This window comes from Garra rufa, chromosome 12, assembly GCF_049309525.1.
Source record: "Garra rufa chromosome 12, GarRuf1.0, whole genome shotgun sequence".
Lineage (NCBI taxonomy): Eukaryota > Metazoa > Chordata > Actinopteri > Cypriniformes > Cyprinidae > Garra > Garra rufa.
In genome coordinates, this window is record NC_133372.1 from 27,306,992 (window position 1) to 27,332,880 (window position 25,889).

At 35.3% G+C, this 25,889-nt stretch overlaps 1 protein-coding gene across 1 annotated transcript in view; it reads right to left on the bottom strand.

The window, feature by feature from the left end:
• The window catches only part of cachd1 (cache domain containing 1), a 65,902-nt gene that overhangs the window by 15,311 nt on the left and 24,702 nt on the right, over window positions 1-25,889 (bottom strand). Inside the window, exons 3-19 of the mRNA XM_073851649.1 lie at window positions 24,767-24,873; window positions 18,931-19,057; window positions 15,758-15,902; window positions 15,451-15,667; window positions 13,904-14,053; window positions 12,704-12,937; window positions 10,876-11,025; window positions 9,390-9,513; window positions 9,168-9,285; window positions 8,880-9,048; window positions 7,016-7,158; window positions 6,583-6,764; window positions 6,250-6,360; window positions 3,763-3,885; window positions 1,532-1,631; window positions 1,256-1,372; window positions 855-1,015 (exon numbers count right to left, since the gene is read on the bottom strand). Coding sequence (XP_073707750.1) covers window positions 855-1,015; window positions 1,256-1,372; window positions 1,532-1,631; window positions 3,763-3,885; window positions 6,250-6,360; window positions 6,583-6,764; window positions 7,016-7,158; window positions 8,880-9,048; window positions 9,168-9,285; window positions 9,390-9,513; window positions 10,876-11,025; window positions 12,704-12,937; window positions 13,904-14,053; window positions 15,451-15,667; window positions 15,758-15,902; window positions 18,931-19,057; window positions 24,767-24,873 — 2,478 coding nt within the window. The remainder of the gene's footprint in view (window positions 1-854; window positions 1,016-1,255; window positions 1,373-1,531; window positions 1,632-3,762; window positions 3,886-6,249; window positions 6,361-6,582; window positions 6,765-7,015; window positions 7,159-8,879; window positions 9,049-9,167; window positions 9,286-9,389; window positions 9,514-10,875; window positions 11,026-12,703; window positions 12,938-13,903; window positions 14,054-15,450; window positions 15,668-15,757; window positions 15,903-18,930; window positions 19,058-24,766; window positions 24,874-25,889) is intronic.

Consider the following 25,889-nt stretch of genomic DNA (forward strand, 5'->3'; position numbering starts at 1 on the left):
TATTCAAAGTACAGCAAAAACAGTAACATTTAGAAATATTTTTTAGTATTTTACAACAACTGCTTTCTATTTGAATATATTTTAAAATTTAATTTATTCCTGTGATTTCAAAGCTGAATTTTTAGCATCATTACTCCAGTCACATGATCCTTCCGAAATCATTCTAATATTCTGATTTGCTGCTCAAAAACATTTATTATTATGTAAAAAAACAGCTAAGCAGAACTTTTTCAGGTTTCTTTGATGAATATTCTCTGAAATAGAAATCTTTTGTAACATTATAAATGTCTTTTACCCCCCCCCCCCCAAAAATATAATAATTATATGCAGATCTTTGGATCTTTCTATTCATCAAAGAATCCTGAAAAAAATGTGTTCAACTGTTTTAAATAATAATAATAGTTTCTTAAACAGCAAATCAGAATATTAGAATGATTTCTAAAAAATCAAGTGACACTGAAGACTGGAGTAATGATGTTGGAAATGTACCTTTGATCACAGGAATAAATTACATTTAAAAAAATAGAAACCAGTTATTTTAAACAGTAATAATATTTCACAATTTTACTGTTTTATTGCTGTATTTTGTATCAAATAAATGCAGGTTTGGTAAGCAGCAGAGAATTCTTTAAAAAAAAACATTCAAAATCTTACTGTTCAGAAACCAGTCAGAAGTAATTTGTAATGTTTTTTTGTTTGTTTTAAGAATTCTCTGCTGTTCATCAAGCCTGCATTTACAATAGTGAACAACAGTGTAAGTAAATAAATATAACTATGCCTTAATATTTACATTTATGAAAAGACTATCAAATACAGTATGTTATTAGTAGAGCTGTGCAGAGAATAAACATTACCTGTGGCAGTTAAGACAAAGACGATCCACAGTACTGCAAGCACAGAAGGCCAGTGAATCACAGGTCTCATTCACAATACCAGCAAACGCATTGGTTCCAGGGATACGGGTGAGCCGGTACTTTGAGCAGTGACTGCCATGTACAAGGTTTGTCAGATCCCCCTTAAAAATGACAAACACACAGTAAGCCATTAACAATCATTTGATCTCATAACAGTCTTTCCACAACTGGTTATACTAGAAAGCACATCTGTTTTAACCGCTATTTAAACATCTTCCACTAGGTGGCATCCTAACATAACTAATACATTACGCTGACTAACCTTACACGGTAAAAGTGGATTATCACTTCAAACTGAATTAACAATACCCTGATATGAAATAATATGAGACTGCACTCACGACAATGCTGGTGTTGAACTTGTAGAAACGCTGAACGGTACGATCACTGAAACTGTTACACAGGTTCTTCTTCACAAAGTTGGGGTGGTTGAGAATATCATTGGCCACTAGAGGCTCCTAGAGTCAAGCGAAACAGGAGAAAATGAAGTCAGAAAGATTGTTTGTCAGTTTCATATTTATTATTGATATAATTTGACAAAAGAATATAAACGGTACTCTTTTTCTAAGGACAAAAACATGCCTATTTTCTTGTTTAAGTGAGCCAAAGTTTCTGACCTTATGAGTAATATGTTGCTGTTCTGCTGGAGCGTGGCCCTTCGGGTCAATCAGGGTCGGATGGGCCACGAGATAGCCTCTGTCCTCCATGATAAAACACCTACACATACATAAAGACCAAGACAAACAGGATCAAGCACTCTGAGCCTGTACAAAGATCCAAAATGACATTTAGAGGGGAAAGGTGGAAGGAAACAGTAGATGGCTTCCTGTATGTTCACAGGGTACCATCTGCAGTTCAGAACAGTTCAGGTTATTGTGTGGCACACTGAGGCATTCCACTTCACTAATCCTGTTTAATGACCATATCACTGAAAACTCAAAGAACACTGAGGCCTCCACAGCACAGACAGATAAAGAGACAGAGAGAGCGTGAAGAGGGACAAAGAAAGAGACAAACTGGTAGAAATGGAGTTAAGAAGAAAGAAAAAGGGAGGGAAGAGAGGAATGAGAGGGAAGGGTAAAAGAGAGACAGAAAAGAAGGGAGAGAGGGGAAAAAATGGGGGCACTGGCACCTAACATAACAGGATGTGTCTGGAATGCAGCCCTAATCAGCTTATCTCCCTTTGTGTCTTCCAGTCAGTCATGAAAATCGTACTCTGTTTCTTCCCTGGTTTTTATATATTGCATCAAGAAGGGTTTATTTGCTCTGCTTGCAGAGGCAAGCATTACTATTGCTTATATGATACAGCAAATTGCTGTAAACATTTTAAGTCATCTTGAACTTTGCTGAGGCCCCCTGGTTGAGAAACACTGGTGTAAATAATATATTTAAATATGCAAATATTAAATATTCAAGTACTGCATCTAAAATTAGGATAGAAATAAATATTAATAGAACAAACCAGAAGTTATTTAAATTTCTATGTACAGACATTGCCGATCATTGGGATCAGTAAGCTTTATTTACTTGATAAAAAATACAGAAAAAAAATGTAATATTGTCAAATATTATTACACCTTAAAATAATGGTTTTCTATTTTAATAAATTATTTAATATAATTTATTCTTGTGATGCAAAGCTGCATTTTTATCAGCCATTACTCCAGTCTTCAGTGTCACATGATCCTTCAGAAATCATTCTAATATGCTGATTTATTACTTTTATAATCAGTGCTGTTTCTGGTTTTTTTTGATAAATAAAAAGATTAAAAAAAGAAGAGCATTTAGTAAAAACAGAAATCTTTTCTAAGGTCTTTTTCTGAAGTCTTTGCTAACATTTTTTTTTTTAGCAATTTAACGCATCCTTGTTGAATAAAAGTATTAATTTCTTAAAAAGAAAAACACCACAAACTTTTAAAATGGTGGTTTATATTGTTACAAAATATTTATATTTTAAATAAATGCTGTTCCTTTTATTTTTTTATTTATTAAAAAACCCTGAAAAAAGTATCACAGGTTCCAACAAAAAATTAAGCAGCAAAACAAAGTTTTAAACATTGATAGTTTGAGTAATAAGGCTGAAAATTCAGCTTTGCAATACAGGAATAAATTACATTTTAAAATTTATTCACTTAGAAAACAGTTATTTTACAATGAAATAATTTCATAATATAACTGTATTTTTTAGAAATTGTAATCAAATAAATGCATATATATATATATATTTATTTTTTTTTTTTTTTGGAAAACTGCTTCAAAGCTAATGAAGTTTATGTTTATCATGATATAATTCTTCTGCTATTTTTTCCAACCATTCTCCCTGGTCAGAGGTTTCCATAGATATATGTTCACACAAAGTTTAATAGTGTTATGCTCAAATATTTAAGTAGTCTATAAATTGTATGTCTTGACATCTGTCACAACTTTTACAAAGGAAAGCACCACTGAATTTTATTTTATTTTCTGAAAAATAAATAAATAAAATAAGTGTCATTGTTCCAGTCTTCCCTCTTTTCCCTTCTCATCTCTCCTCTCTCTCTACATCCAGCCGTCCCTCACTGTTTCTTGATCCCTACCTCAGATCTTTCTCATTCTATCTCCTCCTATCCTAAAAGAGGGAGCTTAGAAGCATGCAGAGAAGACTAAGTGAATGCCTCTTTTCCAACAGAAGCAAATCTGATTAGTCTCATTTGAAAGGGCTTTAAAGAGCCTCTGTGGGGCATCGATAGCTTCAGGCACTACGCTGGACACCACAGCCAGCACACTGGGGTCTTGGCAGACACTAGAGAGTTTAAGAAGAAGCTAACTGAAATTAGATGGGGGTTGGGTTTGGTGGAAATGGCCTTACCGGATTTTGTTGCCCTTGTCCTGGTTGCAGATGGGCAGAAGATCCAACAGAACTTTGTAGAAGTAGCGCAGAGTGAAGTCAATGCCCATAACCGCTACTGTGTAACCGGAGGCCTTTTGGGAACTGGGAAAGGAGGCAGATAAAGTGTGTTGAACAATATGAAGAATGAGGAGATCTACAGTATGATGGGCCACAGCAATGGAGCTTTAGATCAGATCGCACACTCCATAGTCACATTTCCTCCTCTTAAGAGAGAACTGATTGGAAAACGTGGAGGGAAAACACTCTTTATCTACACCAGACATTCTGGAATGCTGCCAGTTTCAAACAGCTTCATCATATCTCTACACACGGCCACACACACACACACACACACACACACACACACACACACACACACACACACACACACACACACACACACAGCCAAGCACAAACCCGACAGTGATAAGGCAGTTGTTTTTCATTTGCAACAGGTACTATTACGTACTACATATGCAACTTTACACTTTCTTCAACTAGACAGCTAATTTAAAAAATACAAATTCTCACAAAATACAATGTTATTCATGGTACATTATGACAAACTAAGCTAGGCTTGATGTAAACCATTCTTAGTTTTGTGTTTCTTGTGACCAGAAGTGAAATATCAGCATTCACTTAGCTATTAAGAATTTAATTAAGATTAAGACTATTTTACCAATGTCCTTACTACCTTTCTGGGCCTTGAATGTGTTAGTTGCGTTGCTGTCTATGCAGGGTCAGAAAGCTCTCAGATTTCATCAAAAATATTTTCATTTGTGTTCAGAAGATGAATGAAGGTCTTACAGGACAGAAGTTTTCATTTTTGGGTGAACTATCCTTTTAAGTTATATTATCATTTAAGTTTGATTCATACAAGTGTAACAAAACAGCTAGTGTAGTGCAAAAAAAATAATATCCACATATAAAAGCTATAATACATAGCAAATCATGTGTTTAACCAATGGTTATCAAATTTTTTGACTCAAAGACCCCTTTGTCTCCAACATAATATTCAAAGAGTCCCCTCTCTCCATGCAGGCCAAGATATTTACAGTATTTCTACCATCATTATGACAAAACTGCTTGCTTTAATTATTTTCTTATTAACAGAAACAGGGAGTACACAGTTATATGGGCCATTCTACAGACAACCAAAAAACACATTTAAAAAGCATTTAAGTATTCAAATCTTAGATATTACTAAGATCATTTTATTATTTATTGAAACCCACAATAATATTTTAAATATCAGTAAGCTTAATATATATAAAATCATAATTTATTTGGTACTTTCAATTGGGAGGTGGCTGTCCCAAACACTAACCTAAATTGAAATTGAAACTATTTGCATTTTATTCCATTGTTGTTTTTAAAAATATAAATATATATTTGTTTTGGTAAAAAAGTGAAGTTCAAAATAAATATTTATTTTGTTTTTCTTTGTAAATAATAATGAAACTTTAAAAATGTGTTCCGCATTTTCATGTCTCTACCGAAACAGTGTATGTTTTAGTCCATTGGCTAAGACTGGTTTTATCTACACCCCTACATTTATGACCAGAAAATATTTGTGTCACTCTCTCTCATAGTCACAACATGCCATCATTGTTTTGTGGTGACAAAAGGGAACATAATTCTTTATTTAGGGGAAAACATTGTACAGTTATGCAAATGTTTAGTATTTTAGTATGTTTTAGTAGTGTTTTAGTATGTGGGTAAAAAGTTTGGAATTTAATGTGTTTGCTACTAAAACATCACTGTCGCTACCAAAAACATGTTGTCACCACCGAAATATGAAATATTTTGTCAAAAATAAAGTATACGGAATTATTAACTACGATGTTATGATAGTGTTTGGATTAATGTATATTTAAACTGAAGTTTGAAATCAATATGATCAACTTTTTACCTTTTACAAAGAAAAATTAGATTCGAAATACAACAAATCTCATAAATCACACTTGAAATATTGTTAAAATTGTAACTGTTATTGTTTTACCTCTGGAAGTTTTTTAATAAAATAGAAAATATATATATTTACAAGGAAGATGTAAGCAAAATCTTAACAGATAAATTTAACCCTTCTTACTAAATTATATACTAACCGTGTTTTGGTAGTGACGAATTTGAGGAAAGGACAAATATTCCAAAACTTTCTAAAAATACAATATGAGAATTAACTGCACAATTACTAGAAATGTGTACTTTGGATATTATACAGTTTGCCTACATTAAAAAAAAACTGTGGAAAGACATTTTTTCCAAGACCTTTCCTACTTTGAACCAATTCGATAAAATGGCCCATATATGAAATTAACTAATTAACTAATTAACTAAAAATACATTTTGTGATTCCAGAAGTTTCAAAAACTGTTTTGACCCCCTTTAAGTTTGCTGAGGACCCCTGGTTGAGAACCACCAGGTTTAAACATGAAATCTGACTGACCAACTGAACCAACTGACCTAGAGGCGTGGATGGTGTGGCTAATGGTGACCACATAGCCCGCCCCACCAACATCCAGGTACGGTCCAGTAAAAGTAATGAGACCAGGATTGGCGACAGCATGTAGGTACCTAAAAGACAAAAAGATTATTTTAAACAGAAAATGTACAAATTGATCAAAGTTTGCTATTTTCCCATACAATCTTCTTTTTGCAGTGAGTACAGCTGCATATGAACACAAAAAACCTTGGGAAGCTGACAGTTTGCTAAGCTTAGGTCAACAGACTGTGGGATCTGTTGACCAGCGTCCCACTAGGAGTTTGAAGACCTCCGTCCTGAGGCTCAAATCTTACCATTGCCTCCTGGTGGGATCGAAGGCTTTGTCCATGAGCGAACCGGGGTAAATCCGCAGCACCCCATTGGGCGTTGCTATGTAACGCCTCACAATGTAGCAGTTGAGGCTGCTCATCTCCATAAGACTCATCCATTCATCTGTCACGTGACTGGTGGCCATCACCTCATTTCTCACAGAAGACTGGAAGACCAAAGGAGGGGAGAGGGGTGTTAAAGAATTCTACTAAGCAGAGAATCATGAAGACTGGTGCACTGCATTGCCCTAATGAAAAAGAAGAATTAAATGGGAGAGGAACACTGCCAATGAACAACTGCCAGTTAGGACTGAGAAACCAACTGTGTGACCACAAACTGTGAAGGATTGAGTTATTCCCAGGTTGGCTGTGAGACATGTGTTGCTGAGATGGGCAGTAAGTGTGTGTTTGTGTGTACCTTCAGGCCTGGGTTGGCTATGAGCCTGGTGTTGTCACTCAGGTAAGCCGTGTAGTGCTCCACCATGCGCTTGGTCTCTGGCTGACTCAAGTGCTCATATGGAGAGGAGAAACTACCAGCAGACAACATCACTGTGGGACTCTCTGTGAGAAAAAGAGACATGAATCAGTTGTGTTGCTTAATTATATTAGCCTTTAGTAACAAAAAAAAGTCACTTAAGAAAAAGTACACAGAGGTTTAGGGTTGGTAAGCTAGTTAGTCATGGAAAGTACTGTAATTAATACTTTTGTTCGGCAAAGGTACATTAAATTGACTAACAAAATAAATAAATTATATTCTTTAAACTTCTATTTATCAAAGAACCATGATGAAAAACGTGCACAGCCCCCAGTAATACACAACACAACCCTTTTCAACATTTATAATAGATTTAAGCACCAAATCAGCATATTAGAATCATTTTCTAAAGGATCATGTGACACTGTAGACTGGAGTAATGGAAATTCTGCTGAAAAAAATCAGCTTTGTAGTCAAAGGAATAAATTGCATTTTAAATATATAAAAAACTGAAAATAATTACTTTAAATTGTGATAATAATTAGCAATATTACTGGTTTGCTCTATTTTTGATTAACCAATGACAGCCTTGGTAAGCATAACAGACTTCTTTCAAAAACGAAAAAAAAAAAAAAAAAAACATATATACTGTACATATATACAGTATATTGTATACACTGCTGTTCAAATATTTGGGATCAGTAGGATTTTTAATGTTTTTTTTCTTATACTCATCAAAGTTCCATTTATTTGATCAAAAATACAGAAAAAAGTAATAGTAATATACTTTCAAATATAATTTATTTCTATGATGGCAAAGTTGAATTTTCAGCATCATTACCCCAGTCTTCAGTGTCTCGTTCAGAAATCGAATATGCTAATTTATTATCAATTTTGGAAACAGTTGTGCTGCTTAATATTTTTTGAAACCTGTGATACTTTTTTCAGGATTCTTTGATGAATAAAAAGTTAAAAAGAACAGCATTTATTCAAAATAGAAATATTTTTCTAGCAATATGTCTTTAATATCACTTTTTTTTAATCGATTTAACACATCTTTGCTTAATAAAAGTATTAATTTCTTTTAAAGCCAGAAAAAAAAATACTGATCCCAAACTTTGAACAGTACTGTATATTGTTAGGAAATATTTCCATTTTAAAGAAGAATCACAGGTTACAAAATAAATATTAAGCAGCACAACTGTTTTCAACATTGATAATAAATCAGCATATATCACATACAGTGTCATGTGACACTGAAGACTGGAGTAATGTTGCATCACAGGAATAAATTCTATTTTAAAATAAAAAAGCACTATTTTAAATTGCAAATTATTTTACAATATTAATTTTTATTAATAAAATATTAATTAAAAAAACAGCTTTGATGAGCAGAAAAGACTTTTAAAAATCATTAAAAATCTTACTGATCCCAAACCTTTGAATGGCAGTGTATATAGTGTGATTGTCTTCTTTTTTGATACTTAATGCACTAACATTAATTAAATATTAAATCAACAATACTTCAGCAACAAAACTTTTCCACTTTATGGACATCTGGCATCCAGTCCTCCACTAGTGTATTAACATTTATATAGGCTTTGTTGGTAATAATTCACTTGCTGAGCAAAAATGCAAAAAAAATAAAAATAAATAATAATTCTGTCTGGATTTGATATTTCATTTATTAAACAATAAATATCTTAAAATAATGTCTCACTCCATTTTCAGAGAATGAGCATGTACTTTTTTGTTTGCTGTTGTTTTACAAGATGTAAAGATTATATTAATGTTTCGTTGAGCTTACCGACTGTAGCGAGCTGTTTAAAGTGCAGGCAGGAGCTGGGTTGCCCTAGCAGATCCAGGCGATGGTACAAGAGTTTGCTGCTAGGGGCCGTGTTCAAATTTTTCAGTTGCTTCACCGGGATCTCCGGCTGAACATAAACTATACACAAGATAAACGAAGTGTCCTGAACCTGCAAATCAAAAATTAAAATAAGTTAAATGAGTAAGAGTACAAAAAAGTAATAAAATAACATACATCTCTCAGCCTGCTCTAATCCAATGCTTGTTCCACTGTAAAGGAATAGCTTACCAGTTTCCAAGCGTAGCTGACATTGTAGGCATCTCGACTGGGATCGCGTAGGCGGTTCATGTGCCAAGACAGAGAGGAATTGACAGGCACAGCAATGACCTGGCTCCCCAGAGGCAGACTAACAAGAAACACACAACATAAGCCTAGCAATCGTGCGAGTAACACAGTAAACTCGAGCGACCGCAGACAGCCAGGGCTTTTTGAAATCCCATACACCCTCACCTGAGGATGTTTTGACGCACAGCAGCAAACCCTGGGATGTTCTCATAGTGGATGATGTCTGTATGGAGCGGAGCTTCAGTCATCAGGTAAGGACGGGTGAGAGACGGATGCATGAGGGTGTAGCCTGAAACATAATCAAGCATTAAATTAAATTTAATTTAATATAAAAATATGATTTGTTAAATATAACATTTTCCACCCTTTCTCTGAACATTACAGAATTATTTACTTGTTAAAGAATTGAGTTTCCTGTTGGGCCTCTTAAATCCCTAATTTGTATATGAAACGCATAACTTTTCCTTGCAAGCTGTGACTATGTTTCCTAGTCCAATATAGTTTTAACACACTGTATATTGTGACAGGTTTTCAGTACAATGTGCTAACAGATGGTCCATTGTGAGGCTCAAACCTTTCAGTTACCAGTCAAGATTTTCAAGTACTAGGCTACACACAAAATCTGTGGCCTGTATAACACAGGGAGAGACTTCCTTTTGAAAAGAACTGAGAGGCAGTGCTATCACGTCTCTTTACTGAACAGCTGGAGACAGCAGGTGCCACTTCATTATCCCAGTCATTAGGACAGACTGTATACTCTCAGGAACAGATAATCGCCCTCATTTTATTACATATGTAATGCAACACACCCTTTTAGTGCAAAGAGGCAATTTCTGGCAGGCTTATCTAATTGTTTTAATATGTAGTAAGTGGAGGTTAACAGTGTTGTAAATTCAGAGATACATCACCCTGCTGGGGGAAGTCGTGGAAAAACTAATAGATGTTATTTAGAGCGGGGTGAAGAAAGTGTAAATGAAGCAAAATAAGGCTACCGGTGCTTAATTTCATTCTTTGGTGAACAATGTTTGCATATTAAGCGTACAGTGATACTACTGCTCTTTTTCCAAGGAGAAAAAACAACAACTACAATTCAAGTATTTTCTCTCTAAAAAGTTCAAATCCACCAAGTTTTGCTGTTCCCACTTCAAGAAACTGGCATGATGTCAACCTTGGATCTGACTCTGAGCCGCCCAATGTGGGACAGCTGATTCCCCTAATGAGCTGTTAAAGGTCACTGGCCCTTAGTTCAGTGTTTTGTGTCCGTGAAGATCAGACCTCCAAATTCAGGGTGAAGTTAGAAAGTCAAGCTTAAAGAGACACTTCACCCAAAAATGACAATTCTGTCAATAATTACTCACCGTCATGTTTTTCCAAACCTGTAAGACCTTTGTTCGTCTTCGGAACACAAATTAAGATTTCTTTGATGAAGTCGGAGAGCTTTTTGACCCTATCAAAAGTATCTTAATTTATGTTCTGAAGATGAACGAAGGTCTTACGAGTTTGGAACGACATGAGGGTGAATACTTAATGACAGAATTAAAATTTTTGGGTGAACTATCCCTTTGAGTGCGATAAACAGTGAAAAACGTGAAACAAGTTTGGCTCAATTTGGAACACATAAATGCAATCATCAGCACACGCATCTCCATACCTTTATTGTCTATGAGGAATGTATACGAGGCCAGGGAGTCTTGGTAGTAGGTGACGTCCTCCAGTATGTATGCCAGATTCACATCCACTCCGACTACACCCAGCAACAAGTTCCCGAAGTAGCATGGCCGGCTGACGGTCATGATGAAACCTATGAAAGGGAAAACAGAGCAAGTTCCTTTCAATCTGTCTCTATACTATTAAGTCAAAGTATGTAAACAACAATTAATGAAGACATTTTTTTATTAGGAGGTGAGGTACAAGCCATTGCCAAAAGGCCAACAATATTCAAAAACAACTAGAGCTGCACTCGACTAAAATTTTTCTGGTCTAGTAGTCCATTTTAAGCATTAGCTATTAGACTATTAGTTGCATGTTTATTAATCAACCATATAAATAATAATAATGAGCTTTTAATTGTCTACATAGCCTAATAAGTGCTCAAGTGAATGTGTCAGAAATAAAATAGTGCTTTCTTTGTTTTCGGCTTAAGAGATGAAGTCAGTGACACTGACTCATCATCTCTGCAGTAGTGATGCACCTGCATGCTTCATACAGATTACATAATCTAAGAATATTTGTTTTCTATTTGAATTGGTTCATTTAAAAGTAGACATTTCACTCTCTCTCTATATATTTTTCATGTCTGTAAGGCAAGTACACACAGTTTAGAAGTTTCACTCAAGTTCACAGAGACCGAGACAGCAGAAAGGGCATCCTGTTTGCTTTCATTATTTTAGAAAAGCACAATGTTTTGCTGTTATTCTGAGTGCACACAAATAAACGTACAGTCTTTACAGATTCAAAAGGTGTATTACTTTTATCTGTATTTTAAGAGAAAGTGACCACACCAGCGCCTCCATCTGTCATGCAGTAAGCACGCTACTGTTCAGCTTCCACACTCCGCACAGACACTTCAATAGCGCATTTTTTCTAGGTTAACATTAGATTGAGTTGCCATGTAAAGTTGTTACTACATACATCTTTTAGATTAAAGCCATATTTGAGATTGATGAATGATACGTACTGACATCTTAGTTTGTGTTTGACAGTAATATGGAACGACGTGAGGGTGAGTAATTATTGACAGAATTATTGACTATCACTTTAACTTTAGCAACTTTCTTTGTTACAGAGTTAGAGTTTTTTTTATTAGAAAAAAAGGACAGATAAATAGATTTTTGACAACATACCATTTACCACTTTAAAATGTTTTTAATTCACATATTTTTATTTTTATTTTTTTTCCTAGACAACTTATACTCACAATGAAAATGTAAAAATGTATTTCTACTAGTGCTGGGCAATGATTAATCGTGAATAATATTTTCAAAATGTATACTGTATGTGTGTGCCTTTATACATACATAATAAATATACACAGTACTCACACGTACGTATACATATTTTGGATGTGATTAATCACAATCAATCATTGCCCAGCACTAATTTCTACATTTTAAATCAATTCTCCATTTCCTTCAGCCAAATTAAGTTTGATCAAAATCTAGAAAATGAGCTTTGAGACATTTATATGAACCAATAAAAATACAGATAAATATCACTTGTGAGCAAATTTGTATGATGCATCGTTTCCAAACAATCTATAATTTCTTCAGAATGACTTCCTGTCTAGCAACAGCTCCATAAGGCTCTGCATTTGTGATTTTTGGCTTTACTCATAGTTTAAGTTTACAGTATATAGCACCATGGAAACTTTCTGGTGCAGAGCCACTTCTTCTGAGGTCTTGTGAGTGCATATGGTTTGTCAGAGGGAATGCTAATGTGCCAGACTTGAGCTTGATGCCAAGTTCAAGATCTTAACTTACCGTCTCCCATCTGGTCCGCATAAGGCAAGCTGAAGGAGGCCACGTCGATCATTCGATTGGGGAGGTTGATGTAGAAACGGCCCACGGTGGTCTCCAGGTTACTGAGCTGGTTTAAAACCATCATACTGCCCTTTACGACAGGCAGGGCGGAACGATCCGGAACACCATACTTGATGGAGTTCTGCTCGGCCAGGTCTCGCAAGAAGGCCAGCTCCTTGAGTCCCGTTACTCCTTCTGAGGACCACAGTACAAGAAAAATAATTAAAATAGACATTTTTCCCTCAATATGTATGTGGTATGTGTCTCTCGTGCACTCATTGGGTTTTGGAACAAAGCTAATATCAACCTATTTATCTAAATTTTCACAGATATTGTGGGTGTTTTGTAAAGGTTTTGCTTCTCTGGCCCACAGTAATAGAAAGCCATTCACATCCCACATGGATTCCCTAACCGCAGAGCTAAAAATCACACTTAATCTATTTCCATCATGAAATGGTGGTTTTGGAGCTTTAGCAAAAAGAATAGGCGGTTTAGTCTTTCACTTTTGAAGGAACATTCAATTCTGTTGAATTGTTACTGGACTTGACATGAATTTCAACACTTCAGTCTATTAATCTGACACTGTGGCAGGGTTTAATATGTGAATATAATACAACTTGTCAGAAATGAACCAGACTTCAAATAAACAAGGAAATATGAGTAATTCCCTGTGTGTGTGTGTGTGTGTGTGTGTGTGTGTGTGTGTGTGTGTCCTTCAGAGCCTCACAATACCTAGTCAAAGTAGCGTAACCCGCACGACCAAGCTAATCAATCTGAATCATATCTCTGAGTCATCTAATGCATGAAAAAAGGCCTTTCTCACTCTTTCATGTCACCGAGTGGCCTTTGATGTATTGTCGCATTTCTCTTTCTTCTTTTCGATGATCTCCATTTTAATTTTCATGATGCCAAACTAATGTATGCTAATGGCAGGCTAATACATGCGGGGAGAGGAACAGCTGAGGAGAGCAATATAATGGAGAGTGGTTTCTTACGGTTGACACGTAAACATGCACACACAAAGACCTGAAGAAAGATGAAGGGGCGTCAAAACAGCTGAGCGCGTTTTGAAAAAGCACAAACATGCACACGGGTGTTCACCATGAGGCCCTATTAGACAAAGAGCCAATAAAAAAGCCGCACTCCTTGGCGATATCTCACCGTTCATGAGAGCGTAGGTGAGGATCATGACAGAGTTGTTGAGGTGGCGGTTTTCCTCTTTGACAACGCTCAGGGTTGCTCTCTTTTCGTGCTCTGATGAATCTCTGGAGGTGATGCCCGATGACAGGTAGATTATCACCATGTCGGTGTCTGTGAAAGGGAAGATGATTATTAATCAATCATAATGAATTGAATAACTGGCCTCAAGGCAACTTGAGACACCACACACCGAAATAAGCTGTATAATGTAAGTATTTCTCAGAGACCAGTTCTTTATAGACATATCATCTTTGAGTCTACATATTTACAACACCAGTTAAAAGATTTGTAATGTTTTTTTTTTGTTTTAATGTTTTTTAATGTTTTGCTCACCAAGCCTGCAAAAGTACAAGTACAGCAAAAACAGAAAAAATGTGATTTCTTTTTACTACTCAAAATAACTGTTTTCTATTTGAATATATTTTAAAATGTAATTTATTCCCGTGATTTCAAAGCTGAATTTGTAGCATCATTACTCCAGTCACATGATCCTTCAGAAATCATTCTAAAATTCTGATTATTATTATTTTGAAAACAGCTGAGTAGAATTTTTTTCAGGTTTCTTTGTTGAATAGAAAGTTCTGAAGAACAGCATTAATCTGAAATAGAAAGCTTTTGACATTATAAATGTCTTTATTATCAATGTCTTTTATCATAAATGTCTTTTCATTCATTTAAAGCATCCTTGTTAAATAAGAGTATTAATTTTTTATAATTTCTTTCGCAAAAATAAAAAAAATAAAAATATACTGACTCCAAGCCTTTGAATATATATATATAGTGTATAATGTTACAAAAGCTTTCTATTTCAGATAAATGCTGATCTTTAGATCCTTCTATTCATCAAAGAATCCTGTTTTAAATATTATTATTATTATTAATAATAATAATAATAAATGTTTCTTGAACAAGTGAGCATATTAGAATGATTTCTGAAGGACACTGAAGACTGGAGTAAAGATGATAAAAATGTAGCTTTGATCACAGAAATATATTATATTTTAAATATATTCAAATAAAAAGCAGTTATTTTAAATAGTAAAAATATTTCACAATAGTACTGCTGTACTTTGGATCAAATAAATACAGGCTTGGTGAGCAGAAAAGACTTAAAAAAAAACATTAAAAATCTAGTGTATCTACTCATTGTTACTCCTTTTGAAGTATAATGCATTAAAACACGTGAAAATCAAACCTTCAAATATTATAATGGATTTTAACAAAGGCTTTAAGTAAAGTCTCACCGCTTTTTTAAAGTACAATATATACATCTCTTTTAAAGTATAAAAAGAACTAATTTGTTTAATTTAACTGTTAACGAAAAACCCTGTAGTTATTGGTCACATCTGTTCAGTTAAAATGTATTATATATATATGTATATAGATTTCTAGACTTAAACATTAAAGAACACTTTTGTTAACACTAAACATATAAATAGAAATACATAATAAAGGTAGGAAATTATATGGTGTTAGTAAATCTAATGTACAGAAGCTCTGACTCTTACTAGTGGGCTGTCTGATGACGCTGCTTGTGTTCCTCAACAACTGAAAGGCTTTCTGGAAGCCCAGTGCATGCTGGGTAGAGCTGTCAGATGCTTTAATGTTGTTGATGAAGGTGCTCATCTTCCTCTTTGTCTCACTGGTAGCAGGCGAAAGGAAGCTCTTGTAGCACTGATCCAGAGAGCAGGAACGAACAGCATCTGCTATTGTCAACACTGAGATCTGAGGGCGAAAAAAAGAACATTGAGTGCCAAAAGCACAAATGCAATCAGTGGAGGGTGTATGATGAGGATGATGGCGTCACTTCCTTACTTTATCATGTTCATCGATGGAGTTAAGGATGATTAGCGCAGCGTCACGGGCGATCTGGAGTTGGGTCTCAGTGACGGAGGCACCGTGGTCTATGATCACTACAATATGTTTTGACTGCGGCCTTACTGCTGAAACATACACAGGCCTGCCAACAAACAGAAAAAAAAAAGATTTACGGTCGCCTTATTTGCAGGATGCAAGAACCCTGCAGAACGACTTTTCCTGGACTGTGACGGCAAGAAGCCAAGTGGAGTCTTGGCGTGATTCCCGCTCTCTTGACTACAGTGTTTGTGCAAGAGATCCTGCACTCTATTCTGTTGTTTTTGGAAACCCTTTTTCAACTCCAACACTGTGTAAAAACGCTGTCCATATTGTCTAAATCTCATATATATATCCTATAAGTGGTTGAAAACCTGAGTACCAGGGTTTCTTATGCAATCTCCAGCAGGAGGAGAGAAGTTGTGGGAACGGAGGCAGAAATGAGCCCATCTTTCAGCACCGGCACACATTGCCCACAACACTGGGTGGCAGATTCCAGTGGGGTTTAGTAGGGGCGACCCTGCATTCCAGTCAAGGGCATGTGGCCTATTGTAACTACGCTAAACAGACCAAAAAGGCCTCTCTAGAATGTAATTTACACCCTGCCACACAAGACGCTAAATTCTGAGGTGCCCATGACAGTGTGAGAGCGGATACCTTACAGATCACAGCTCTTGTGTACAAAGACAAAATAACCTTTAGTTTGGCCCTATGAAATCTGTATTAATTTTTTCCAAATTCCACGTTCTCTGTCATTACTTCATTCTAATGGTTAACTTAAAGTTTATTAATTAAAAAGCATGACTTAAAACCATAAAACGTGTACAATTTAACAGCAATTTATTAAAAGTTTAACAAAAATTACATTTTTTGGCCCCTATGAAATACAGTCAAACCAAAAATTAGTCAGACACCACATATCATTTTTTTTTTTTTTTTTTACTAGTGGGTGCATGACTCTATAGTTCATTTATTTGAGTGAGGATAGCAAAATAAAGTAAACTGTGACATATTACACCCAAAAACTCTTCATACACTGGACAAAAATTAGATTTGTCACTTTAACCTGACCATGTTTTGCTACATACATTTCTATCAAAGTTATCTGACATTATCAAGATGAATTTGTTTTGACACAGTTTAACTCTTGAGTTCTTGTCATATTTTATTACCATTTTCGAAACTATAGCAAATAAACTGTGATAATGTGAGAAATGCTGAAGGGAGTCTGAATAAATTTTGGTTTGCGATTTATGAAGGCATAAAACATTTAATTAATTTTTCCTGTTCCCTTTTCATTTTTTTGTGCTGCACAACAGGTGTTCTGTATAAAACATGGAATAAAAAGTGTGTGGTTATTTAAAAAAAAATTAAAGTTTTAATAATAATTTCATTATTAGTAGTAGTAGTATTAAATTAGGATGTACATCCTACTGAATAAAAGTTATATATTTCTGTCACAATTTCTTCAAGTTTAACACTACTTTTATTTTGACGGGTTGCCATGAAGTTTTGTGCATTTATATGATATGAGGGTAGTTTTCCCTGCTGAATAAAACAGCTAAAACCAGCCTGAGCTTGTTGGCTGGTCTTAGCTGATATAAGATGGAAGTAGCTGGTTTTAGCTGGTCTTCCAGCCAGGCAAGGCTGGAAAAGTGGCCAAAACTCCACTAAAACCAGGCTGGTTGACCAGCTAAAACTAGCCTGGTTTTAGCTGTTTTTTTTTTCACCAGGGTTTCTACAAAACAAACTGTAAAATGATCATAAAGTGACTCTCAGACAATGTATATTTGCTCACGCCCTCATTAAGTGAGCCGCTAGTCCATTCTACTATACAGAAGTAACATATTTCTGCCACAATTTCTTTTAGACTTTTACTTTGACGGGTTGCATGAAGAGTTTTGTTTGTGTGTATATGATACGATGGTAGTTTTTCTCAAAACAAACTGTAAAATTCTGATAAAGTTACTCTCAGAGCACCTCTGGAGATGATTTTCATTCGTTCACATCCTCATTTAGTAAAACCGCAGACGCTGAAATCATAGCAAACATCATGCACGCTTCAGGTTGTGCGGTAAACAAAATGCTTTTTGATTTAAGCGTACTCATCTGCTTTTGGTTTATTTATCCAAAATTTGCCAAAATCTGTGACATTTTGCATTATGCAGTGCAGTGAAGTCCATTTTCTAGTTTTCCGTATCACATAAGTCATAAATCATAAGGTCCTACATTTGGTTTGTCTCTAGCTAAAAGATGAGGGCAGAAAACAGACAAATCCTTTTTTGAAAAATACTAATATAAAGACAAACAGCAAGAGCAACTTTTTTTTCTATAAAGTACTACTTGGTTAAAATTTCTAAAGATTTCTAAATAGAATCAGTCTAAACAGCTATTTTTAAAAAGGCAGTGTTGACAAATACAGTGGTGGCCAAAATTATTAGAACCCTAGTATTTTGACCAGCTAAAATTGTTTTAAGTCAGTTATTTCTTTTGCTGTAGTGTGTCAGTAGGAAAAACATTCATTTTGCCATTAATTGTAATAATCCAGTGAGATTCTTGTTTGCACAAGAAATCTGACAACAGCCAGTGCTCCACACAGAGATCTGATCTCATTATCATCCAGTCTGTCGGGAATGACATGAACAAACAGAACAAAGTCGGACTCGGAACAAAATCAGACTAAAACCAGAAGAACTGTGGCAACGTCTCCAAGATGCTAATGTAAACTGATATTTCCTACTGACGCATTACAGCAAAATATAGAAATAACGGACTTAAAACCATTTTGATCTGGTGAAAATACTAGTGTTCTAATAATTTTGGCCACCACTGCAGGTACTTGGATGGTGTGCATGAATTTGTTTGAATGTCATTAAAACAGGAGAGTAAAAAAAAAGAAAGTCTCATTACAAAGCACGTCCCAAAGAGAGTGATAACCATGGGATTTAATACCTTGCTGTAGGGTATATCAACATTCAGAGTAAAAACTTAAAGGACAGTGTCTGTGTCTCTCTGTGTGTGTGTGTGTGTGTGTGTGTGTGTGTGTGTGTGTGTGTGTGTGTGTGTGTGTGTGTGTGTGTGTGTGTGTGTGTGTGTGTGAGAGAGAAAGAGGAGAGAGAGAAAGCACTTTGTACCTGCTTCTGTGCTCGTATGTGCCCTTGCAGTGAAACTTGTGAGCAGGAAACACAGTGAAAATACCCTCCTCTGAGCTGAAGTACTGCCACTTGATCCCTGGATTGGACTTCAGGTTGTCTGCCAGCACTAAAGTCAAAGACAAAGCAAAAATAGTTTGAAAAATTTAATATCTTTTGGTATTACTCTTTGGCCTCATGTTAAAAATAAAATAAAATACCACACAAACATATACATAAGTAAACAAATAAGCAAAAACTAAAATAAAAATACTTTATTTTCCAAGGTAACAACTTTAGCAATTATATGTCAATCTCAATCACTACTTGTCAAGTCATATATCATCATTAAAGTCGAAAGCATTCTTTCACAGAAACATTAGTATCTAAATGTCACAAACTCCCGAAGACAATCATCCAGAACTAATTTAATATGCCATGCAGCATGGATCTATATGAATGGTGTGTGCACTTGAAGCAGGCAGCTGTAGGGTTCGTGTCAGTTGAACAGGCCCCAGCTGTGTGACGGCCGGAGCCCAGACAAGCTGATCCTTTCCAAACACTCGAGAAGCACAGCGATCGCCACTCTGCTGCCATCAATTCAAGCGTTTATTTACTTAACAGGAGCCGGGAAGTGAAGGAAAGTGGGGAAAAGAACAAGAAAAGAGGGAATACAAGAGAGGCAGTGGAGGTATTCAGGAGGGCTGATAATGTCTGATTAAATATATGATACTTTTCAGAATGTACTTTAGTAAGGTTGCTTGGATCTTTTACAACCAAAGAGGAAAGAACTGAGTCACATAAACAGGATAAATGTGTGCTACGAGAGGTTACCCAGGTCAAATAAATGACTTGTGATTGAACCATTCCACCTAAACATGTCATCACACCTCAAAGGCCAAGATATATACTACTAGTCAAAAGTTTTTGAACTGTAAGATTTTTAAATTTTTTTAAAGAAGTGTCTTCTGATCACCAAGCCTGCATTATTTTGATCCTAAACACAGTAAAAGCAGTGATATTGTGAAATATTTTTACTTTTTTATTTTCTATTTGAATATATTTTAAATTCAAAGCAAACTTCCAGCATCGTTACTCCAGTCTTCAGTGTCACATGATCCTTAAGAAATCATTCTAATATGCTGATTTGCTGTTCAATAAACATTTATTATTATTATTATCATCAATATTTAAAATGGTTTAGCACATTTTTTTCAAGATTCTTTGATAAACAGAAAGATCCAGAGATCAGCATTAATCTGAAATAAAAAGCTTTTGTAACATGATAAATTATACCATCCGAAAGCTTGGAGTCAGTATAATTTTAATTTGATTTTTTTTTAATTTTTGGAAAGAAATTGTAGAAATGAATACTTTTATTTAGGAAGGATGCTTTAAATTGATAAAAAAGTAATGATAAAAACATTTATAATGTCACAAAAGATTTCTATTTCAGATAAATGCTGTTCTTCTGAACTTTCCAATCATCAAATAAACCTGAAAAATTACTTATTTTTAATTATTTTCAACATAATAGCAATAAATGTTTTTGAGCAGCAAATCAGAACATTGTATTGAAATAATGATTTCTGAAGGGTCATTTGACTGAAATAATTATGCCAAAAATTCAGCTTTGAAATCACAGGGATAAATTACATTTTAAAATATATAGAAAAGAGTTATTTTAAATAGTAAAAACATATCAGATTGTACAGTTTTTGCTGTACTTTGGGTCAAATAAATTCAGACTTGGTGAGCAGAAGAGACTCCTTTAAAACATTAAAAATCATACTGTTCAGAAACTTTTGACTGACAGTGTAATATACCATAATAAAGAAGGAAAAAGGTCATCAAAGCACACACCAGCTTTAGGTGCCACAGAGACGTGGAATAGCCTTTTCCTGTTTTGATCAAAATAAACATAGTTCATCAAGTCTCAGCAGAACCTGCAGAATAAGAAAAATGGATGCTAAGCACAAACAGGCATCCCAACCACAAATGAGCCATCAATCCATGCCTGAAGTATAAACAGGAACTTGTACAGCATGTTGACAGCTTTAAAAATCATACACATGCGCCGTCCCAAGAGGTCTTAATCCCCCATCCAGTGTTTGGAGTAGCTGAAAAGCAGAGTCATGACGTGACACCCCTTCATTTCCTCTATCCCTTCATTCCACTTCAAATCTCTACCGACTGTTAGATTTCTTGCTTAAAGTGCTGTCAATTACATGGTTACTTTTAGTCGTGGTAGTTGTGTTACTGTCTATGGAGGGTCAGAAAGCGCTCACATTTAATCAAAATATCTTAATTTGTGTTCTGAAGATAAACGAAGGTCTTACAGGTTTGGAACGACAACAGGGTGAGTAATTAATGTCAGAATTTTTATTTTTGGGTGAACTATACCTTTGAAATAGAAATTTCTTTAAACACTGTAGCAGTGCACATGTTTAATAGCATTTTTTTTCCCTATCACCAACAAAATAAGTATATACTTTCAGTGCTTTTAAAATTGGCACACAGCTTTTTGACAATCGGGAGAACTCTTACAGAACTCTTTGGAAATAAACAAACGGAGATTTTGTAGAGGAGTAACGGGTGAAACAAAGGACACCAAATGGGGGGAATGTTGGGAAATAGGAACCAACCCTACAAACTAAATCAAAGACACATCACATCACACTCTAACACAACAGTATCTCTCTCTTTCTGTCTCTCATCAATCTATTCTCAAGGTTTTTCCTCTCTCTTAATTGTTTCGTCTCTTTTCCCCCTCTCTTCCCCCGCCCTCCTCTTTTTATTCAATGTTTAGACTAACAGGGATCAAATGTGACTGATGACTGCCTGCATGGTTAGCAGGGTCAGTATTCGGTGACAAATGGAGGGAGAGTGGTAACATGAACTCCTGATGACTGCTTTACAAAAATAAGCATCTGTATGAAGATGAATTGAGATAATCTGTTCTGGAGCAAGAGCGAGTGTGTGAGGCCAGAAGCAGGGAGAGTCTGAATCAAGGTGGCTAAAATAAAAAAAAATATAGCTGCAAGCAGCGATGAAGGGCACAAGCCCTCTGTGCAATCGCTACCCTGGTGCCATCAGGAAAACAATTGCACAGCAGGGACATGGATTTACAGTTGTGCTCTGTCAGTCTGGATTTAAGGGTTACAGCAATGAAAGGGTTACTCCATAAGATCAACACAAAGACAGACACACACATAGGGTAAAATAACATAAAAAATAATTAATGAATGCTGTAAAAATAAATTGTTCATTGTTACTTCATGTTAGTTTATGCATGAAGTAATGTTAACAAAAGAGACCTCATTTTAAATTGCTACTGACACTTTTTATGACCACTTTTGCAACCATTTTTAGATATTATTTTAATGATCTATAAGCATTTGTGAGATAATTATATATATACTGTATATTAGAACAACAGAAGTTGTTCAGTTCGATGAGTTCTATATGTGTACTGAGTTTCATATGTGTACATGCAAGTATGTGTGCTATATGGCCCTCAAAGTTCCAGGGGGCGCTGTAGAGTACCCTTGCCACGCCCGGCTACCAGTCTCTGCCCGGCCCTAATGGCCGCAGATTCCAATGTGTGTGCCAATTTTCAAGAGTTTTTTAGCACGTTAAGGACCCCAAAACCCCCAAAAACCTTAACGAAAAATAATAATAACAAGAATTTGTCCCTTTGGGCTTGTGCCCTACTAAAGGCAAGTGTGTTTAGCACTAACCCTGAGAATGAACTGTGCTGTTATTGTACTATAATGTCCTTCTTCTCACATTTAATGAATCAGTTCGTCAAACTTTAGTTAAGGGACCAATTCTCACAATTAACTAATTGGGTCAAAAGTTGACAGGTTCAAATGCTCACTGATGCTCCAGAAGGAAAAAACATGCTTTAAGAGCTGGGGGTGAAAACTTTTGAACAGAATAAAGATGTGTACATTTTTCTTATTTTGCCTAAATTATTATTCTTATTATTATTTTTTAGTATGTCCTTCAGAGGCTACAGAAGATGTTTCCCAGACGACTAAATAAGTTACATTTAACCTGATCCTTAAATTCAAATCCCTTTGGCCCAGTTTTCATCCCGTGGCTCTTAATGTATTGTGTTTCCTTAACAGTGAGAGTTTGAACTTTCTGTAATCATTGCATATGAATCCCTCAGTTGCCCTCAGTGTGAAAAGATGGATGTCAAAATCATACAGTCATTGTTGGAAAGGGTTCAAATACACAAAAATGCTGGGGAAAAAAAGTGGGACCCAAAGGATTTTTCTGAAGAACAGCAGGCAGTTTAACTGTTCAGGACAAACAAGGGATTCATGAACAACTATCACTAAACAAAAAAAAAACACAGCTGTGGATCATTCAGGTAAGAACACAGTATTAAGAATCAAGGGGATGTAAACTTTTGAACAGGGTAATTTTTATAAATTTAACTATTTTTCTCTTGCGGACTATATGTAAACATATTTTATTTGAAATATCTTATTCAGGTCAGTACTAAATAAACAATAACATGCATTTTGTATGATCCCTTTTGTTTTGGTAAAATAACTAACATTTTGCAGATTCTGAAAGGGGGATATAAACATTTGACCTTAACTGTATTAAAACAACAGTTCAGCAAAAAATAAAAATTACCCAATTATTTACTCACCCTCAAGTCAGGTGTAAATTACTTACTTCTTTTAGACAAATACAATCAGAGTTATATTAAAAAAATGTCCTGGCTCTTCCGAGCTTTATAATGGAAGTGATTGGGTGTTGATATTTTAAAGTCCAATAAAGTGCATCCATCCATCATAAAAAGTGCTCCACACGGGTTAAAAAGGCCTTCTGAAGTGAACTGATGTGTTTTTATATATATAAAAAAAAATCCATATTTAAAATTTTATACACTGTAATTTCTAGATTCCTGTGAACTGTCACACATGAGCCATCGTAGAGAGCAAAACAAAACACCGGTCACGAATTAGGACTACAAAAACAAAAATGTTAGAGGATTTCGATATATGCTAAAAGGAGACTGGTTTTTCTTTGCTAAACAAAGGAAACTTTGCTTCCTTTGCTCCTGTTAACAAACTTTGTTCTCACAAGACTAGCATATTGCTTTAACTAAGACTTTTGCCTCAAAGTCATAATGTGCTGCTTTTTTAATATAATATTTTTATAGTGAAATACATAGGGGGACCTATGTAATCCAATTCATGAATAAATGACTTTTACAATCCAATTATTTTAAAGAATTGATCAGAAGACTAACCACTTGCTAAATCCATCATAGAGGTTACTGAATTAACTGACTCAATATTCTTTTGTCTAGTATGTAATTAAAAAACAACTATAGGGGGCTTGGGGGGCTTTCCCATTGCAAAACACTGATGTATCCGATATAAAGAGGTGCTGTTGACACTGGCGCAGTGTATAAAGTGATAAAAACATACACTTCCTGAATGGTGAGGTAGAGCAGATATAAAGGGGAAGGGAGCAGAGGTACAAAGCTGTGGTCACTTAAAAGGGAAGGAATAAAAACAGAGAGATGAGAGGAGAGAAAATAAAGTATTTCCACACGCAAATGAGCAAGGTCACGTATTCAACAGCCTTGTTCAGTTTTATCTCACTCAAAAGGCCAAAAAAATCTTTGAAGATTTGACGTCAGAAAAGAAATATTGTTCTTTGCAAATGGTTGCCATGGCAGCAGCTGGATAAGTGAAAATTGGCTTAGCGTTTTTGAAGCTTAGACACTGTGTGTGTGTGTGTGTGTGTGTGTGTGTGTGTGTGTGTGTGTGTGTGTGTGTGTGTGTGTGTGTGAGAGTGAGATACACACCAGAGTTCAGGTCTCGTCCTGGGTTGAACGCTCGGCTATTGACTGTAGGGGAGAGACGATCACAGCTGATGGTCTTCGAAACATTTGCGTTAAAATTACCATCAAATCTGAAATCAGAGAGAAGACAAAACATCAGTACAGATTCTTTTAAGCAGTGATAATTAGAAAGTGGCACTGAGGGAAACACAGTCCAGCACTTGATTGGTGAGTGCTCAGTTTGTTCAAGGCCTCAGTCGTGAAGAAAAACGAAGCTGAAGTGTTTCTCATTCTATAATAACGGCTTTTACAGTTGTGTGGTAAAACCCCCTGAGGAAGACTGCATCGATATCTATTTCTACCAGCTGCTCAGCTCTTCTGCTGAAGATGAAAGAGAAAGATGGAGGGATGCAGGCTGAGGGGAGAGAAGGATGACGAAGAGCAGATGGGAAAACCCTTTTGATTTTTATTCACAGTATCCAACACTTTTAGACAGGCATGAAGAGGCAAATTTATATGTGAAATATAAATATACAAATGTAAAAAAGAAACTGTCAAAATTGCTGTTTGGGTTCAGTAAGATTTTTTTTTTTTCAAATACTTCCATATACTTTTATTCCGCATATATGTATTAAATTGACTTAAGACCGTAGAGACAGACATTTTTAATGTTAGAAAAAATATTCTCTTTCAAACCCTCTAATCATCAAAGAATCCTGAAAATAAGTAACACTGTTGCCACAAAAATAAAGCAGAACAAATTTTTTTTTTTTTAATTCTTCAGCATCAAATATTAAGATCAGTAAATGCTAAAATCATGCTGAAGACTGGAGTAATTGCTGCTGACAATTCATCATTGGAAAAAAAACTGGGCATTTTAAAATATAAAAGTGATAATAATCCTTCACAATATTACTTTTACCTGTATTTCTGCTCAAATAAATGCTTTAATAAGCAAAAGAGACGCTAAACTAAGAAAACTTTCTAAAATAACCAAAAATACATTGTATGGGTCAAAATTAATAGTATATTAATTAAAGATCATGTTCCATGAAAATATTTTGTACATTTCCTACCGTAAATATGGGTCATTCCAGCTGGAATCATCAAATGGTCCCCACCTGACCCCCTCAGATTTGTCTGAAAA